Source organism: Sciurus vulgaris (assembly GCF_902686455.1).
Source record: "Sciurus vulgaris genome assembly, chromosome: 16".
Taxonomy (NCBI): Eukaryota; Metazoa; Chordata; class Mammalia; order Rodentia; family Sciuridae; genus Sciurus; species Sciurus vulgaris.
Window position 1 is genome coordinate 32,522,224 of NC_136477.1, and position 18,107 is coordinate 32,540,330.

Below are 18,107 nucleotides of genomic sequence, written 5' to 3' on the forward strand. Positions count from 1 at the left end.
AGTAGCATGGACAGTTTAACAATATTGATGCTTCCTTCATATTTTTTTAATCTTTATGTCTTTAGTTTTAAAAATACCTTTCAAAGCATCTATCATTTTATTAAATTATCTGAAATCCAAGGGGTCTAAGTCTTTTGTTTTAGAAAATAGGTTGACTTTCACTCACAAAGAATTACTGGCATTATTTTATAACTTATCAGGGACTTTATTTATGGGAAGCCCACGCAGCCTGGGTGGAGAGCGGATTTCTGAAGTGGTTTATGCTTGCTTCTGCCAGTTACCTATTGGGATTATGACTCAAGTTCTAATTTCTATGCAATACTTTGCTTATGGTTTCCTAGATTTAGAAATTCAAACCCCAATCATGATTGTTGTGCTGTATCCCTGATTAAAATTTTTCAGCAGAAACATTTTTCTCCTCCTGAAGCTCAGCTTGTTTGTACCTAGACCTGAGTTTTCTTAGTCCATTTCCCCCTGACATCATGGTCTTTGGAAGGTTCCAGTGCCAGCATAAGATCTGCAACTCAAGCCTCAGGATTCTATTAGCCCCTGTTTGCTTAAGGCTCCTGAGCACTTCCCTCACATTTTCGTGAGATTTGCCCTGTGTAGAAAAGGATACTTGTTACATCTTCCTAGCTTGTCTAGGTATTTGGGGTAGCGAGGATGGAATTTCAAGTTCATCTATTCACTAACTAAAACTGAAAGGTCTCCACCCCAAATTATAAGTATATAAAAATATCAGCAAGCGACACACCTGTAATCCCAGCTACCTGGGAGGCTGAGGCAGGAAGATCACTTGAGTCCATGAGTTTGAGACCAGTAGAGGCAATACAGTGAGAACTTGCCTCAAGAAAAAAAGAAAAAAAAAAAAAAAGGAAATGAAAACAGATGTATTTGAGAACTGAGATCAGAGAGAAGGACCTTCTTAAAAGTGCCTTGAATATTGATAACGCAGCACAATTCTGAATCTTTTTTTTTTAATATTTTTTAAATTGTAGATGGACACACATCTTATTTTATTTATTCATTTTTATGTGGTGTGGAGGATCGAACCCAGGGCCTCACATGTGCCAGACAAGTGCTCTACCACTGAGCTACAACTCCAGCCCGCAATTCTGAATCTTAAAAAAAAAAGCAGCTTACCATGGGGCTGCAGTTGTTAACTCAGTGGTAGAGCGCCTGCCTGGCATGTGTGAGGCCCTGGGTTCAATACTCAGTACTATACATAAATAAATAAAATAAAAGATCCATTGACAACTAAAAAAATTAAAAACTGACCTACCTAAGTCTATGAACTATGATTTGACAAGAAGAAAAACAGAACCCACAAGACAAGTTTGGAGGGGTTAAATGTTTATTCAACCAAGCTTTAAATTATACATCCACCTACAGTCTGTAAACAAATACAGTACACGTGTAAGTAAATGGGCAGCAAATCAGAACCAGTGGAAAAACTAAAGTTCCCTTTGCACACTGGCACCTTGTCACGACACCCTCCGCGGGCCACTGCCACAGAGCTGTGCTGGATTTCAGAGTGAAATGAAAGAACCAGAAAGTTAGCTCCACTGCTTCCCGAGGGTGGGTGTCAAGACAGGCATCTGCTCCACACCAGGCAGAGTGGACCACAGCAAGGCAACAGGGTAGTTTTTACATTCACAGATTGGCTGAAATAGTACAAATTAACTTTCTAATCTCGGTGTCTCCCTCCCTATCACCATCATTAGTAAGAAGTGTGAATTAAAATAAATGACGGACCACAGGTGGTTACAAAAATAGATGACTCGTAGAGTAATAAATATCTATAATTAGCAGAGCATAAACTTATAAAATTTACCTTCTCCCATAATGTGCAGATTATTAGAAGTATGTTTGAGAGGTACAGTCAGCAGAATTCAGGTGGTCAGAGGGGATTTTTTTTTTTTTTTTTTTTTGTACCAGGGAGTGAACCCAGGGGTGCTTAACCACTGAGCCACATCCCCAGCCCTTTTTATATATTTTATTTTGAGACAGGGTCTGCTAAGTTGCTTAGGGCCTCACTAAGTGCTGAGGCTGGTTTTGAACTTGAAATCCTCCTGCCTCAGCCTCCAGAGCCACTGGGATTACAGGTGTGTGCTATTGCGCCCAGGTCCAGTAAGAGGGTATTTGGAGAGAAAATATATTCAGGTTCAAAACCCAGAGGAGGAGGCTGAGTGCAGATGGGAAAACACAAAATCCCAATTCCTCCCAGCACTGGATCCTACTTAGTAGACACCACAATTAGCTTACAGCCCTTTTTATATCTTAAAAAGTAACTCTTTGTTACCTATGTACAAACTTTAAAAAAGATTTATCAGGAGACCCCAAAATTAATTTAACAGTGGCACCAAAACTGCTGAAACCTGAAGCATCGTGTGCGCTTTCATGGACTTCTGTGTATGAGGCTTTAAAAGGCCTTGGAAATGTTATAGATAGTTTTTAAAATTCCCACAAAAATCAATCCCACAATCATTTCAGTTATAGAAGAAAAAAGAAAGGAAAAAAAAAAAAAACCCTCAAACCAGGGCTAGGGTGGGGGTGGGGGCAAAAATCTTACCAAGTAAATAAAAGTTCATGAATATATAAATGACATTCATATGATCTTTTAATACTTATGGAATGCTATATAAGGTAACTGTGGAATGGTATTCTCAAACCAATCTCATTTTAAGGGGTACAGTCATTCCATTCTAATTCTAGAATTAAAAGCACTTATCCCACATAATGTGCGTTTCAGCGAGGCTGACATCTACTTGGTTGTACTCGACAATATCACCTTAAAGCTTCGTCAGAGATTCATGGCTGACCTGAACTGCAAAAGTTCAGAACTCACAATACCACAGGTAGTTTATTCATGCTAATTTCTTGTAGGGAGTGAAGGATCCACTTGAGCTAAGATCGCCTCAGCCTACAATAGGGTTCCCTGGAAACTTTCCTGGGTTTGGGACTTGCCAGGTTAAGCAAACAGCTTCCACTGACACTAACATACATTCTACGCCTTCGAGCGGGATGGACCTACGCAGCTTCCCCCAGTCTCCTGTACACCTGGAACAACCACTGGAGTCCAGGACGCTCGCTTCCTGTGGAACACACTGTGTGGAAGACCAGGATAAAGTAAATTTTCGAAAGTAGTGATTCTCAAATTGGAGTGAGCATCAGAAACACATAGAAGGCGTGCTGAGGCAGAGACAGCACTCAGGAGTCCAGGGCAGGACCTGGGAAACTGCATTCTGAAGAGTGAAGCAGATGCTGCTGGACTGAGGACCATACCTGGAGTGGCAGCCATCAATACCCTGACCCACACTCATCTCAGTGGCAGGAAGTCTTCCTGTGGTCTCAGAAAAGATTGCATGTGACACACGACCAATTAACCCGAGGCCAGATGAGCCCAGTGCTATTTTAGAAGGTCCTGCACATTGGCCAGTGGAGAGTGCTGCACTTCACTCTTGGCTTTGTCCCCGCACACCCAGATGACAGGGTACAGTAACTGCATCTTACAGGAGGACTAAGAGCAGCCACCTCTCCGTGGATCTTGTGAGGCTTAAAAGAAATGTTTGCAAAAAAGCACTACCTAGCACAGGTAGGTAGTGTCTGTTAATCAGAAGAACGTCAGTCACAGCAGGAAATTCCCAGGTGGGTTTTCTGTCTTCTGCCACTGTTGAGTCTTTACCAAAGCACATTCTGGCAGCTAATGAAGAGAAAGGAGGCTAAAAATTCAGAAAACTGCAGCAAGAGGGAAATATATAAGTGTAGTATCTAATTGACAGTATCTAATTGCGTAAAAAAAAAAAACCACCAACCCATAATCAAAGTAAGTTAATTATGCTGGCTTGAGATAGTGTTTAAAAGTTAATATGGTGATCTTTGAACACACTCCCTCCCTCTTCCTACCTACCATTTTAATGCTGGTTAAATTTATCATCAAAAGAATGAGAAAAAAATAATCCATCCACTCAAATACATATGAATTATGTCTAAAAAATTTAGCTGAGAGAGTTCCAATCTTACAGGGTACCACAGTGGGGAAATTTCAAATGCGATCTTTAAAAAGGACATATAATTTTGATTCGTAGAAACCCACAGAATGAGAAATGAACACACACGTGCACATGTGTGTTTAGTTGTTGCCCTGTACGGCTTAGCCAATGAACTGCCTCTCATAATTCAAAAATGAACCTGAAACAATTCATATATCTCCATGATAGGGGCACGACCAAGCAAACATCTCGCTGCCAAGTGCTGATTTCCATATGAACCCAAAGACTGATGGGAGAGGCAGAACTTTCCCCAGCCCGTTATGTGATTCCCTTTTAGATGTGCTCTGGATGGCTCTGGAGACAGGACAGCATCTCTGAGACAGGTCGGCCTTCGTAGCAGATCTGATACACCGCGGTAAACAACGGAAACCTGGGCAGGAGAAAACGTAGAAAGGTAAGCTTAGGCCATCTGGCTTACCTCCGAGAACAAATTTATTTTCCTGCCCTGCTTACTAGCCTGCAGATCTATACGTCATTCTGGAAAACACGGTAACGGCTTTCCACATTGCTTTATCCTTTGGTCTGGAGAATGCAAAGCCCCTGCACTGTGGCCACAAGACCTCGGGACTGCCAGACCATTCTCTGCCTAACAAGCGGGGTTGCACTGTTGATAAACAAGTCACATGGTCATCCTCCCGGGGTAAACGGTGGTCATTTACAGAAAAGAGTTATAGCTCAGGATCTTGGCCAAATCCGGAATGAGTCCAAGTTCCTGTCATTATTTTAAAAGATTGGAGAATAAATTTTACATTGCAAGGAGGTATTGCTCTCCCTTCTCCAAAAAGGATCATCCCCAGATGACAATGAGGCTGCCCACACATCACCATAAATAATTCAGGCCTGGAACACTCCTGCAAGAATCCAAGCGAGGACCCACAATCAGCAAAGCCCTGATCTCATGTTGGAAGCTTGATTTATTTTGCAGTTTCCTCCAAGATGTGAACACATATAAGTGGAAGTGTGAAATGGATCAGGGCATAAAGGAACAGCCTAATAATCCATTGTAAGAAAAGGTAACATCTTCCCAGGGTACAGCTGGCTCAGCAAGGTTTTTTTTTTTTTTTTTTTTTGCGGTGCTAGGGATTGAACCCAGGGCCTTGTGCTCACAAGGCAAGCACTCTACCAACTGAGCTATATCTGCAGCCCAGCAAGGGTTTTTTTATGGTGGAAATCACAGAAGAAGAAATAATTAATTTCAATCAGGCTTTTAAGCGTGCACACACGCACACACACACTCAACCTCAAGTGAGCTTGACAGAATCAATAGAGCCTTAAAGGCCATTCTGAAAATTACCCAGCTAGAATCCGATAATGACAATATTTAATTTAAGAAGAGCAAACAGTACCGGGACATCACATGTCCTTATGAGAGTCATTACTGTAGGTTTTAGAAGATACGGAATGCCACACTATTTTTTGGAGTCAGGAGGACTTGGTCTCAAATCTGACTCCACAACCTATGGACACTGGGCAAGTTTCATAAACCCTCTGACTCTGTTTGCTCATCTGTAAAATGGGGCTAGAGACATAGGCTGATTGTAAGAATTAGATGAGTTCCCTGCTGAATAAGGTGGTGTAGTTGGCATCGTGATTACAGGGAAACACAGTGACTCAGTGAGATAAAGGGCAGTGTAGAGGTGGGGCTGGGCGGTGGTCCTGGGGAGGCTGGGCAGCTTATGTGCTACAGGATTTCCTCCCTCAGTCAGGTGGCCAATCGGCTGACCCTAGCCCAACCTTAACACAGGTCTGGCTGGAAGGGTAGGGGAGGAAGGAAGCAACCAGCCAGCCACATAAGGACACTGTGAGGCTGTGCATGCACCTCCACAGGGGTCCTTCTGGTAGCCCAATTCTGGGACAGCTGTCCTTCCCTCTTTTCTGAATTGTTTGAAATTTTATTCATGTGATTTTATCTCTATCACATGACTATATTTATATCTATATCTATCTATCTATATCTATATCTATATCTATATATCTATATATATATATATTTTTTTTTTTTTTTTTTTTTTTTGCGGTGCTGGGGATTGAACCCAGGACCTTGTGCTTGCAAGGCAAGCACTCTACCAACTGAGCCATATCTCTAGTCCTCTATCTATATATCTTTATATATAGATTTTTTTTTTTTTTGGTACCGGGGATTGAACCCAGTGGTGCTTAACCACTGAGCAACATCCCCAGCTTTTTTTTTATATTCCAGTTAGAGACAGGGTCTTACTGAGTTGCCTAGGGCCTTGCTAAGTTGCTGAGACTGGCTTTGAACTTGTGATCCTCCTGCCTCAGCTTCCCGAGCTGCTGGGACTTCAGGCGTGCACCACTGTGACCAAGCTATCTTTTCACTTTTTAAAAAAAGTAATCATTGTTGAAAAATTTGCATCTAATGGCAGGTAGTTCTTCCTGATCACCCTGCAGGACAAACCAGAATCTAAAACTTCCTATTTTGTCATATGCCTTATAGATTGAGGTCTCACAGAAGTTGAGCCTGGTTTGGTGTAAACACTCATTTTGGGGGCAGTAGGTGTTTCCCACCACGGATGTTCACATCACACAAAGGACTGAACTAATCCAGTCCAGTCCTGGGTGCACTGGCCAAATGGCTGGGCTCATCTGCCAGGAGTTGGCTGTCATGAGAGATGGTGTCACAGGCGGTAGGGACTTACTTGTCTAGGAGTCCCTTCTGCTTGAGGATGCGGTATACCTCAGCAGAAGTCTGAGGTCCTTGGAGCTTCTGTCCATTCAGCATCTCCTTCTCCAATTCTTCAATGGTCTTAAAGGCAAAGGATAAAAAAAAAATCTATGGCAAAGACTAGAGAGCAATTGATTTCAAGAGGAGAGTAGGAAGGAGAGCTGCCATCCCTTGCTGCAAGCCAAGAGAGACGAAGACTGTCTTGGCCAGAGGTGTCAAATGAAGGCGGCCAGGGCAGATAGAACGTGGACAGGTGCTGACACTGCTCTCTGCGGGGTGGGTGACAGTGGTCCACCCCAACCCCAAGTCTCAAGTGAGGAAGGAGAGTGGGAGGGCAGGGAGGGGCTACCTTCCCAGTTCTGGCGAATGCTTCTGCCACCCTGCGGTTCCTCCCTCCGTAGCAGGTGGTGATCAGGTCGGCCACCCCGCAGCTCTCCAGGAAGGTGGCTGTGGACACCTGGCCCTTGCAGAAGATCCTGGCGAAAGCGATCATTTCCATGAGGCCCAGGCGGATGACGGCGGCTTTGGTGTTGTCTCCACAGCGGAGGCCATCGCAGAACCCGGCTCCCACGGCCACGATGTTCTGCAAAGGACACGACAGAGCCAGGCTGCTGTTAGAGCACCCCTGGGGATGAGGCTGCAGAGGGGGACAGGTGAGGACACTGGCTCCACCTCAAAATGCTCAGCCCTGCTTCTCCTGCACAAAGGGTGAGTGAGAGGGTGAGGGAGGAGCAGGGGCTTCTGTATCCCACTTACAGGACGAGGAGCCCACAGGGCAGCAGTGGAGCGGTATCCGCCAGTCAGAAGTCAGAATGGCTGATAGCAGTCTGTGCTTAAAGTCTGTTTCAAAGACTACTTTGCCTTGCGAGGTTTTTATTTTTTGGTGCCAGGGACAGAACTCAGGGGCACTCGACCACTGAGCTACATCCCAGGCCTAGTTTGCATTTTATTTAGAGACAGGGTCTCACTGAGTGGCTTAGGGCCTTGCTTTGGCTGAGGCTGGCTTTGAATTCAAGATCCTCCTGCCTCAGTCTCCCAAGCGCTGGGATTACGGGTGTGGGACACCGTGCCTGGCTTGAGTTGTTTTTATTAAAACTGATGCTTTGTTCAATTCTAACACTCCCACAGAAAAGTGTATAAATCCTAGGTGTATTAATCTGATGAATTTTCACAAATTGACCACACCAGGTAGCCAGCACCCTGATGCAGAATCAGTACAATCTGTGCCATAGGACAGCTCTTTGACATCCTTCCAGCCAGCTCCCCTCCAGAGGTGGCCGCTCTCACCTCTCACAGTATCAATTCTTTTTACCTGTCTTTAACTATTCTAAGAGCTGGGTACAGTGGTGAATACCTGTAACCCCAGCAGCTGGGGAGGCTGAGGCAGGAGGAGCCCCAAATTCAGAGCCAGCCTCAGCAACTTAGCAAGGACCTAAGCAACTTAGCCAGACCCTGTCTCAAAATAAAATATTTAATAAAGGGCTGAGATGTAGCTCAGTGGTTAAGCACCCCTGGGTTCAACCCCTGAAATGAATGAATGAATGAATGAATAAAACTATTCTATGAATGGAATCATATAGTATCCAGTCTTGTACATCTGGATTCATTGTCTCAATTCCACCCCACGGTTGTGAGATTCATTCACATTTCTACATATAGCACACTTAGTTTAATTGTTGCATACTATTTCCTTGCCTCAGTGTACTGCAATTTATCCTTTCTTCTGTCAATGGGCACCGGAGTAGGTTCCAGCTTGGGGTCATTATATATGGTGCCACTTGAGACACCATGGGACACGTCCTTTGGTGACTACATGCAGGCAATTCTCTTGGGATGGCAGAGGAGCTGAAATGCTGGGTTATCAGGTCCACGTAAGTGTAGCTCGAGTTTCAGGGTTTCGTTTTATTTAATAATCTCTAAACGAACGTTCATACAGCGTTCACTCTCCACATGCCTCTAACAGCCAAGAGAAAAATCAGACATGAGCCCTTCTCTTCCAAAGTTGATGATCTGGTACGGGGGCTGGCAACCTAAGGGCCAACCGCTAGCTTCTGCAAACACTGCTTTATGAGAACAGAGCCTGTGGGGGCTATTGTGCTGCCACAGCACAGGCTAAGAAGCCCCAGAGTCCCTGTGGTCCACGATGCTTCAGATCTTCTATCTAGTCCTTATGGAAAATGTGTGCCAACCCTTGACCTCACAGGAAAAATAAAATGTGTGCACAAGTAACGCCCCCTGGCTCCTGGCCCCTTCCACTTTCCTACTTCCTTTTTCCTTTCCAGGAAAAGACAAGTATTTTGACTCCATCTAACCGCACTAGCGTTTCTCAGAAACACCTCATGATTATTTAGGTATTTGTGCCTGAGGAGATCTTACAATATGAGGCAAGCTGGGCATGCAGTGGTGCAGCCTGTAATCCCTGCTACTCAGGAGGCTGAAGCAGGAGGATTGTAAGTTTGAGGCCAGCCACAGCAATTTATCAAGAGACCCTGTCTCAAAATGAAAATGGCTGGGGATGTAGCTCAGTGGTAGAACAGCTGTCCAGCATGTGGGTACCCAGTCCTGCAAACAAAACAAAACAACCGAAAACAAAATCCATGAAGCAAGCTGGTAACTAAAGGGAAATAAGTAAAAATATGTGCTTTTTTTTTTTTTCTTAAAAAAATTATTAATTAAAGAATATTTTATTAACAAAAGAATACTTTTCAGGGGGGGTTAAACCCAGCGAGTGCTTTACCCCTGAGCTACATTTTTATTTTTTATTTGGGACAAGTTCTCCCTAAGTTCCTTATAGCCTCACTAAGTTGCTGAGGCTGGCCTCAAACTTGGCAATCCTCTTGCCTCAACCCCTCAAGTTGCTGGGATCATAGGCGTGAATCGCTGGGCCTGGCAAAAAATAACATTAAAACACACGACCCATCAGTTCTGAGGGATGAAGTGAAAAATGGGAAGAACTGGCACACTTCGTAGCCTGCCCTGGAGCTGCAGACAACGAGAGAAGACTGGAGCAAGGAGCTGTTGCCAAAAGCTCCATCCTTTTCAATAAGGAGGACATGGTTTTGGAGAAAAAGGGAAATGGTTTATTGCTTTGCTAACAAAGGCTAAACACAGGGGACTCCTTTCCCAAAGGCTGTGATTCTGCGCATCAGGAGGAACAGGGGGATTCGAAGGAGGTCTTCAAAGGCTACGTTCCAGGTGTGTCCTGACAGGGGTCCCAGGGCGCCCTGAAGGTGTGTTAACATTCACTTGTCAACTTGGGAGATATTCACTTCCTAGACCCTCTGGCTGACATCTCCTTCCTGTGGAGCACAGATCGCTCAGGGTGATCTTGTTCCCTGCCCCCAGGTTAGGGAGGGGGAGAGGGCGAAGAGGAAAAGGAAAACAAGTCCCATTTAAAAATGAACCTCAGAGCTATATTCAAAAGGTGAAGTGGACCACTGTTACAAGGGGACACAGGGACATGTGGGGCACTAGCAGCAGAAGCTCTGAGGCCAGTGTGGATGACAGGCTGAATGGCTTTGTTAAGGTTGCCAAGGCAATGGGCTGAGGCTTAGGATGGGAATAGTTAGCCTAGTGGTTAGACTGCAGAAGCTACTCTCTGATGTTTCCTGCGCCATGTCCCCATCCATCACAATGTGACCCGTGCTGTCATAGGTCCCTGATAAACCAACCCCAGGAAACACCTATGGGCTGAATGGAAGGTACTAGGGACGTCATTTAACCCAGGGCTCCTGCAGACAGGAGGGCAGGGGAATTACTTGAGTGCCCACGGTGAGCTGCACCAGGCCTATGGCATGCGGGCTCATCGTCATTTCCCTGTAGACTCTGAAGTGTGCACCTATCCTCCCATTTCCTGCCTGGCACAGACGGGCTCAGAGAGGCTCCCTGGCTTGCCAAGAACACCTTCCTGGAGAGAGAGATGGAGTACGAGCCTGGCTCTGCGGGACCTGGTTCACAGGCCCACTCTGTCCCCCATGCCTCATGCTTCCACAGCATGGGACACTCCCTCCTCCCAGGGTCAGAGAAACCTGCACTTCCATGTCCAGGGATAGTTGACCCCACAGCCTGCTCAGGGCAGCTCCAGAGGAGAAAAGACTTACCATGAAAAACAATAAGAATGGCAGTAGCTAACCTTACTGACTGTTCTAAGTGCTTCCCAGAGTATTAACTCCTTAAACCTCACAACCTTCCTGCAAGGCAGATGCCATTATCATGCTCAGTGAGAGCTGAAGACACAGAGGCCCTAGGCAAGCAGCTTGCGGGAAAAGACACAGCACAGCAGTGGTGCCCTGCCCAGGGGCCAGTGAGTGAAAGGAATAGAGAGGCCACCTCAAGTCCAGGTAAGAACTTTCTAACAGGAAGATCTGGCCCACCCAACTGAAAAGACATGGCAAGAATCTCTGGCACCGAGAGAGCTCTTTCTAAGCAGCACTGTGTGGGCAGACCCTGAGCCCAACCAGCACTTTCATGTCACTGCACCAGGAGAACAGGCAGATGAGGGGACCTGGGGGCTGGCAGCCACTCTGGGACCTCGACACCACAGGGCACATGGGTCTGCACCACCTAGAAGATTCCACTAGATAGCTAACCTCCCCACCAAGGGAAGCAAGGACCTGGACCCTCACCCAGTTTAATCTCTTTATGGTGGCTCTTGAAATCTTTGCCTTCTCCCTCCACCACTTATCACTGTCAAAAGAAAAATAAACACACTGAACCAGTGAGCGCCTGTGTTTGAATAGCATGCAAGCAGATGTCCTCCGAGATCACTCAGCTGTGAAAGTTATCATTACCCACTGTGCATTTAAATCTGCTTTAAACTATCTGTGGCTAAAAATACCAGGACTCTGGAAAGACAGACGTGCTTAAGCCTTTCCCCGTCTCCTGGGTTATGACAGGCTATCGTTCACCCCCAAGTGTAGACTTTGCGATTCTGAATTGGGGCAGGCTGGACATGGCTCTGGGCCTCTTCTGCGGCCATCCTTCCACAAAGAGAATGGGAAGCCAGTGAGCCAGCCAGATGCCTGCAGATAACGCAGACACGCACACCTAGGCAGAATCACCCCACGGAGACCGGGATCAGTATCCGTTATTTTCTGTAAGTCCAACAACCCATCTGATTCTTCCTGAGGCTAGCTCCTGAAGCACTTGGCCTCAGAGGCAAACTGCTTTCAGGTTGGGCCCTGTATAAAGTAGCCAGGCCAAGGTGTCAAGGAAGGCCAAGGTCAGGCCCATGCTTAGCCAGGGCCAAGCCAGGCACCCTGAGATGAAGCTGCTTTAGCTGCAGCATCGGCATCCAAAGGAAGTTTCAGCAATGACATAACGTTTTATATCTGCTCTATCCCATACAGTAACCACTAGCCACATGTGGCCACTGAGCCTTTGCAATGTGGCTACTGTGACACTAACTGAATTTTTAATTTTAAAAATTTTTAATCAGAGAATGAGGATGGTGAGCCGCTGCTGCAGTCCTGAGCCCAATGCACCCCCAGAGCTGCTTTCCGACAAGAAGAAAGGCCAGAGATGACAGTCACTACTCACAGATGACCTGTGCCCAGGCTAAGATGGCTGGGAGAGTTCCGGGAAGCCTCATCAGCTGGAGGGTCAGCCTTGATGCCTGTTGCTGTCAGGGGTGGCTCTGGGCTGAGCAGCGCTCACCTCCCGGATAAGGAACACTACGGGACTGGCTATCAACGTTAGGCCTGCCATGCTGGACGTGGCGCTGGCCTGGCGCTCAACATTTAGGCCTGCCATGCTGGATGTGGCGCTGGCCTGGCGCTCAACATTTAGGCCTGCCATGCTGGGTGTGGCGCTGGCCTGGCGCTCAACATTTAGGCCTGCCATGCTGGGTGTGGCGCTGGCCTGGCACATGGAAGAGACCTATGTCTGGGAGACGGGGATGGAGGGGGTAGGGGGCTTGGCATCTCCTCAAAACAGGCCACGTGGCGCCTGTATTCACATCTCACCATGCCGTGCTCTGTAAGGCTAACTAGACCTTCAGATCCCGGCCAAGTACCTGCACTGTTTTTGTTCAGCTGTCCTGCCACTGTGCCCTGAGAATTCAGAGCAGTTGTAGCTGATGACAACCCAGGCCGCGCAGAATGGCTTCACCCGTAATGTGGTGCTGGACCCCCCAAGAGCGCCAAAGCAGAAGTTCTACCGCTGCCTGTTTCTGGGCCTTCACCCTTTCCGCCAAAGGAGCTGAATGAAAACCAGGATGGAGAGAAGGCCAGGAGGCCAGGTCACTCATGAGGAGGTCCCGTACAGGACTGCCAGGCACGGGGTGGTTGAGGAGTCCAGAGTGGGTGCTGGAGAGGGAGCACCAAGGCAAGGAAGGCAGACTGACAGCATGTCAGCCACCAGCAAAAGCCCCGCTGCAAGGCTGGGCCAGAGGGACAGCTCTGGTGACACAGCTGTGACCCCTGTGAACCGCACAGGAATTCGCCTCTGGGGAGTTTTCTATACTGAGTGCTTACTTCCTTGGCTGACAAAATAGTATTTTAGAAAAGTTCTAAAAGCATTTTATTTCCTTTTTTTGCACTGCTAGGGAGCAAACCCAGGGCCTTGCATGTGCTAAGTGGGTGCTCTTCCACTACTTACCACTAGGTTAGTGTATCTCAATCCCTCGTTAAAATTTTATTTTAGGACAGGGTCTTGTTAGGTTGCCTAGGCTGACCTCCTGCCTCAGTCTCCTGAGTAGCTGGGAATATAGGCCTGCATTAATGTGCCTTGCTAAAAGCATTTTCTTCACTAAAAACAAAAGCTATGACCGCATCTGAGTTTGTTCTAAAAGCAATAAATAAATTGCTTCCTGTGGAAAAAATTATTATTTAATTTGAATGTAAACATAAATCTCCACGTACAGTTAGCAGCCACCCTGTTGAACTGCGAGGACTTGGCTCATTCACCCAAAGGCCTGGCTAGTAGGTCTAGAAGAGGCCCTGACTGGAGACCAGGCACAAGGCATGGTGCATCACAGCCAATGTCCATGCCCGATAGTCAGAACCACAGAACAGCCACACAGAGGAACGCACGAATCTGTGGCACAGGCTGCTGGCTTATCCCAATCTATTCTCTTCTTCCTGAGTAACAGAGTCACCATCTTAGAATATGAGGACAAAGGCCATACTTCAGGGAGGCTGAAAGAGCTTGGGTCTCTTATGCTGGAGAGTTGGTCATGTATAGTCTAGATTTTTACATTAAGAAAGAAAGAAAACCTTCTACCTTGCTCAGCCACTATGATTTTGGGTCTATTTTATAAATTTCATCTTAATCCTGATAAAGCAGCTACATTCTTATGATTTCATACTTTTTGTATTAGTAGCTCTTAAGATTTACATTAAAACAAACAGAAATACACCCCAAGGAAAGAAGACAGACACAGATGAATACAAACTGTACAGTATTTTAAAAAAATTCTAGAGCCAGGTGTAATGGTGCACACCTGTAAGCCCAGAGTCTGGGGAGGCTGAGGCAGGAGGATCATGAATCCAAAGACAGCCTCAGCAAAAGTGAGGCATTAAACAACCGAGACCCTGTCTCTATAAATATGAAAAAGGGCTGGCGATGTGCCTCAGTGGTTAAGTGACCCTGAGTTCAATCCCCAGTACCAAAAAAAAAAAAAAAAAAAAAACTAGAAAATGTAAAACTATAGTGTATAAAAGCAGATCTGTGGTGCGTGGCTGGAAGTCTGGTGGAATGGAGTCACTTGTGCTAAAAGTCACTTCATCAAACTGAAACTCTAAAACAAAATTTCCCCCCTCAAAACAGGAGATTTCTCTGCCTTAACTCTTCTTCTTCTTTTTTTAGGTATTAAGGATTGAACCCAGAAGTATTTAACCACTGAACCAAATCCCCAGCCCTTTTAATTTTTTTATCTTGAGACAGGGTCTTGCTAAATTACTTAGGGACTTTTTGCTGAGGCTGGCTTTGAACTTGTGATCCTCCTGCCTCAGCCTCCAAAGACGCTGGGATTACAGGCATGTGTCATCTCACGTGGCCTCTGCCTTAACTCTTAAAAACAAAGAAACCTGAAGTAATCTGGCATTAACCAATCAGGTGTCTCCCTGTTGTTTGGCTTTCTTGTTTTCACCTATAAAAGTCACTGTCATGAATCACAAATGAAAGCCAACTAGAACTAGAACTAAACTTGTTGTCATTTTGTCTTTTGATAATATATTACTGTCAAAACAGACGCCATTTACCTATCATTAAAAAGAATATGTTCTTTTCAGATTAAAAGACTGACATAGAGAAGAGGTGAAAGATATTCTAAAGGTATTAAGAAGCACTGGTATACAATGATTATGCATAACCCCTTTGAATTTTCTTTTTATTTTATCCTTGTAGGGAGAACTTTTAGTGTTTCTGTTCTTGTTTTTCAGTAAGTGAAATGACCTCATGGTTTTGTGTACATACACAATTACATACTGCCAGGTACAACGATATACACGTGTAATTCCAGCTACTCAGAAGACTGAAGCAGGGAGATGGAAAGTTTGAAGCCAGCCTCCGCAACTTAGTGAGACCCTGTTTCAAAATAAAATAAAAAAGGGTTGGGGATGTAGCTCAGTGGTAAAGCACCCCTGGGTTCCATTCCCACTACTGGAGAAAAGAAAACAAAGATTATGTACTTTTAGAATTGGCTAGTAACCAAAGGCCACTAAAGGTTCTTAATGTGAAGAAAGTAAAACATCAAACTACTTGAACAGTAAAATCTAGTTTTTGTTTTTCAAAGTGAACATACACAGGAACGCTTGCTGGCAAGTCTGGAAGACTCTACTACAAACATTCACAGATCACTTCAGGATGAAGAATGGTCAGCGATTTTCACTTTCTTCTCTCTACCTATCGGTTGTACGAGACAAAATGAATATGACTACTTCCATCATCAGGAAAACCCAAGGGAACTACTGTTTACACAATGAGAGCAACATATGGCCATTTTTGTCTTTGCTTTGGTAGGTTCTCATGAAGAAGGGTTTCATTTTATTTGTAGTCCTTAGATACAACCAGAAAAGTCAACTTGCACGTAGTAACGACTACGGTTCTCGCCCGTGTTGATGCCAACTGTGCCAATATTTGCTACCCTCCAGGCATTCACTCCTTGGGTCTTGATCTCCTTATCTCTATGATACAATGATTAGACTCAATAACGCCAGAGTGCCTTTTTTCAATTTTCCAAAAATCCCAGTTCTGATGCAGACCCACAGGAATGATGGTAACTAATCTCCTTTCAAAGGGTATCCAAGGGGGACGGACAGTAAGTGGCCCTCAAGCGCCACCTGCCTCCACCCCATCAATCACCTTCTGTCATGGTAGCAGGAACAAATCCACTTACAGGCTTCCTGCCAGGATAACTGAAAAGTCATTCAAAGTTCACACACAAGGCCAGCAGGCTCCCAGTAGCAGAAGCTTTTCCAGAACCCTCAATCTAGAATCTTCTCATTCAGCACCCTTTGCTCTGAACAGGATTTCAGAGCTTCTGCATCGACCACCAAAAGCATCCAGTCACTCAAAAACAGCTCTGGAGCTCTGGCCAGTGCTGAGCAATCAAGCATTCATGATGCCCCCCACTGCTGTCGAGTGGTCATTAGCTTAATGGGGGACTATTAAAAACACATAAAAATCCCAACCAACAAAAATAAACAAAGCGTCCGAAGCCAGCATCTTAAATGCGTAACAGGGCCTGCACATAATGGGAAGAATACCCACACACGCATTTAGAAATATGGACACATTTAGAAATGTGGATGTGTGCTGCCTGGGAGCCCAAGTCTGTAATTGCCTTTAATTTTTTAAATGCTCATTGTGTATCATGACGATGCAGATAACACACAATATTCATTCTAGAAAGAAAAAGACAACTGGGAAGCAAGCTGGGCATGGTAGTGTACACCTCTAATTCCAGCATCTAGGGAGGGTGAGGCAGTAGGATTGCAAGTTTGAGGCCGGCCTCAGCAACCTGGGGAGACTGTCAAAAAAAAAAAAAAAAAAAAAAAAAAAAATCAATCCCAAAAGGACCAGTGATGCAGCTCAGTGATACAGTGACCCCTGGGGTCAATTACCAGTACTGCAAAAAAAAAAAAAAAAAATTCATATTGAGAACTCTTTTTTTCTTTTTTCTTTTGGTATAATCCGATGCATTAGCTGCCTCCTGGCTGTTTCCCATAGTCATGACAGAAAGAGATCATGACCTAGGTTTTCAAAGGCAGTAGTGAGTCAGGAGCCCAGGTGAGGACATTTTTTCCTTTACCTCCTGTTACTTAAAAATTATGGGGGAGCCATTGCTTTGGACTGAAGTCCTGCACTGGGCCCATAGACCAGATCAAACTAAAATGGAGTCATCCATGCTAAATGCCACATCACCAAACTGCTACTTGGAGAGAGAGATCCTAAAATACACCGTTTTTTTCCCCGCCTGAAAATAGGAGGAAGGCTTCTCTGTTTTAAACCTTACAAAAAGTAACCTAAAGTAAGCTGATGTTAACCAATCTGTTTTTTTTTTCCTATTGTTCTGATTCCTTGTTTCTACCTTATGAAAACCCCCTGTTCTGCCATGGCTGCCCAGGCTCCGTGGGAGCACTTGCTATTTTGTAGAACACCGTTGGCTGTCCAGACGCGTGAATAAAACAGAACTTCTGTTGGTCTCTAATTCGTTGTAATTTTTGTCTCCGTCACTGGCCAATTGAGATTGTTTCTTTAACCTGATCTTTTCCTTCTCAAGGGCAAAGATAAACTATTCTCAGAAAAAAACTCTTGTCAACAGCAAGACTATTTTTTTTTTCCTTGAGAAAGAACAACCCACCAAACCAGTAGAGCACTGAATTCAGGGGGAACAAGTTCCTTTTCCTGCTTAAGGTAACGGGCAATACATGAACGAAGGGAATCATCTGCTCCTGGGTTAGACCCCAGGAAAACCAAAGCGGAATGCCACCAAGCATCAGATGAACAAAGCATCCGAATTCCCCATATGTACAAGAAAAGCAAACCCTGGAAACCCAGGAAAGGCTGCAGCAGAAACAGGAAGGGATAAACAAGGTTCTCAATTCACCATTCTTCACCGAAAACACACCAAACACAGACCCCTTTCTTCAGGGTGAGATTCAATGACTCGAACCTGGGCAAGGAACTCCTCTCCTTGGGGCGAACGACAAGGCTGACTTTACCTTAAGAGCACCACAAAGTTCAACAGTATCTGCATCGTCAACCACCGTTATTCGAAAATTGGGGGTTTGCAGAAGTTCTTTGAAGAGAAGGCCGTTCTCCATGACTTTGCTGCCTATTGAAAAGTTAGGGGAAAAAAGACATGAGTCACAATCTCTAATCTTAATCTTCACACCTGATGGAGGTTAAAATCATAACTGTTATTA

General features: G+C 45.2%; 1 protein-coding gene across 1 annotated transcript in view; it reads right to left on the reverse strand.

Moving 5' to 3' along the window:
* Positions 1 to 1,336: 1,336 nt before the first annotated feature.
* The window catches only part of GPD1L (glycerol-3-phosphate dehydrogenase 1 like), a 54,477-nt gene continuing 37,706 nt past the window's right edge, over positions 1,337 to 18,107 (reverse strand). The window contains exons 5-8 of the mRNA XM_079114009.1: positions 17,904 to 18,016; positions 7,088 to 7,321; positions 6,713 to 6,819; positions 1,337 to 4,422 (exon numbers count right to left, since the gene is read on the reverse strand). Coding sequence (XP_078970135.1) covers positions 4,326 to 4,422; positions 6,713 to 6,819; positions 7,088 to 7,321; positions 17,904 to 18,016 — 551 coding nt within the window. The 3' untranslated portion in view covers positions 1,337 to 4,325. The remainder of the gene's footprint in view (positions 4,423 to 6,712; positions 6,820 to 7,087; positions 7,322 to 17,903; positions 18,017 to 18,107) is intronic.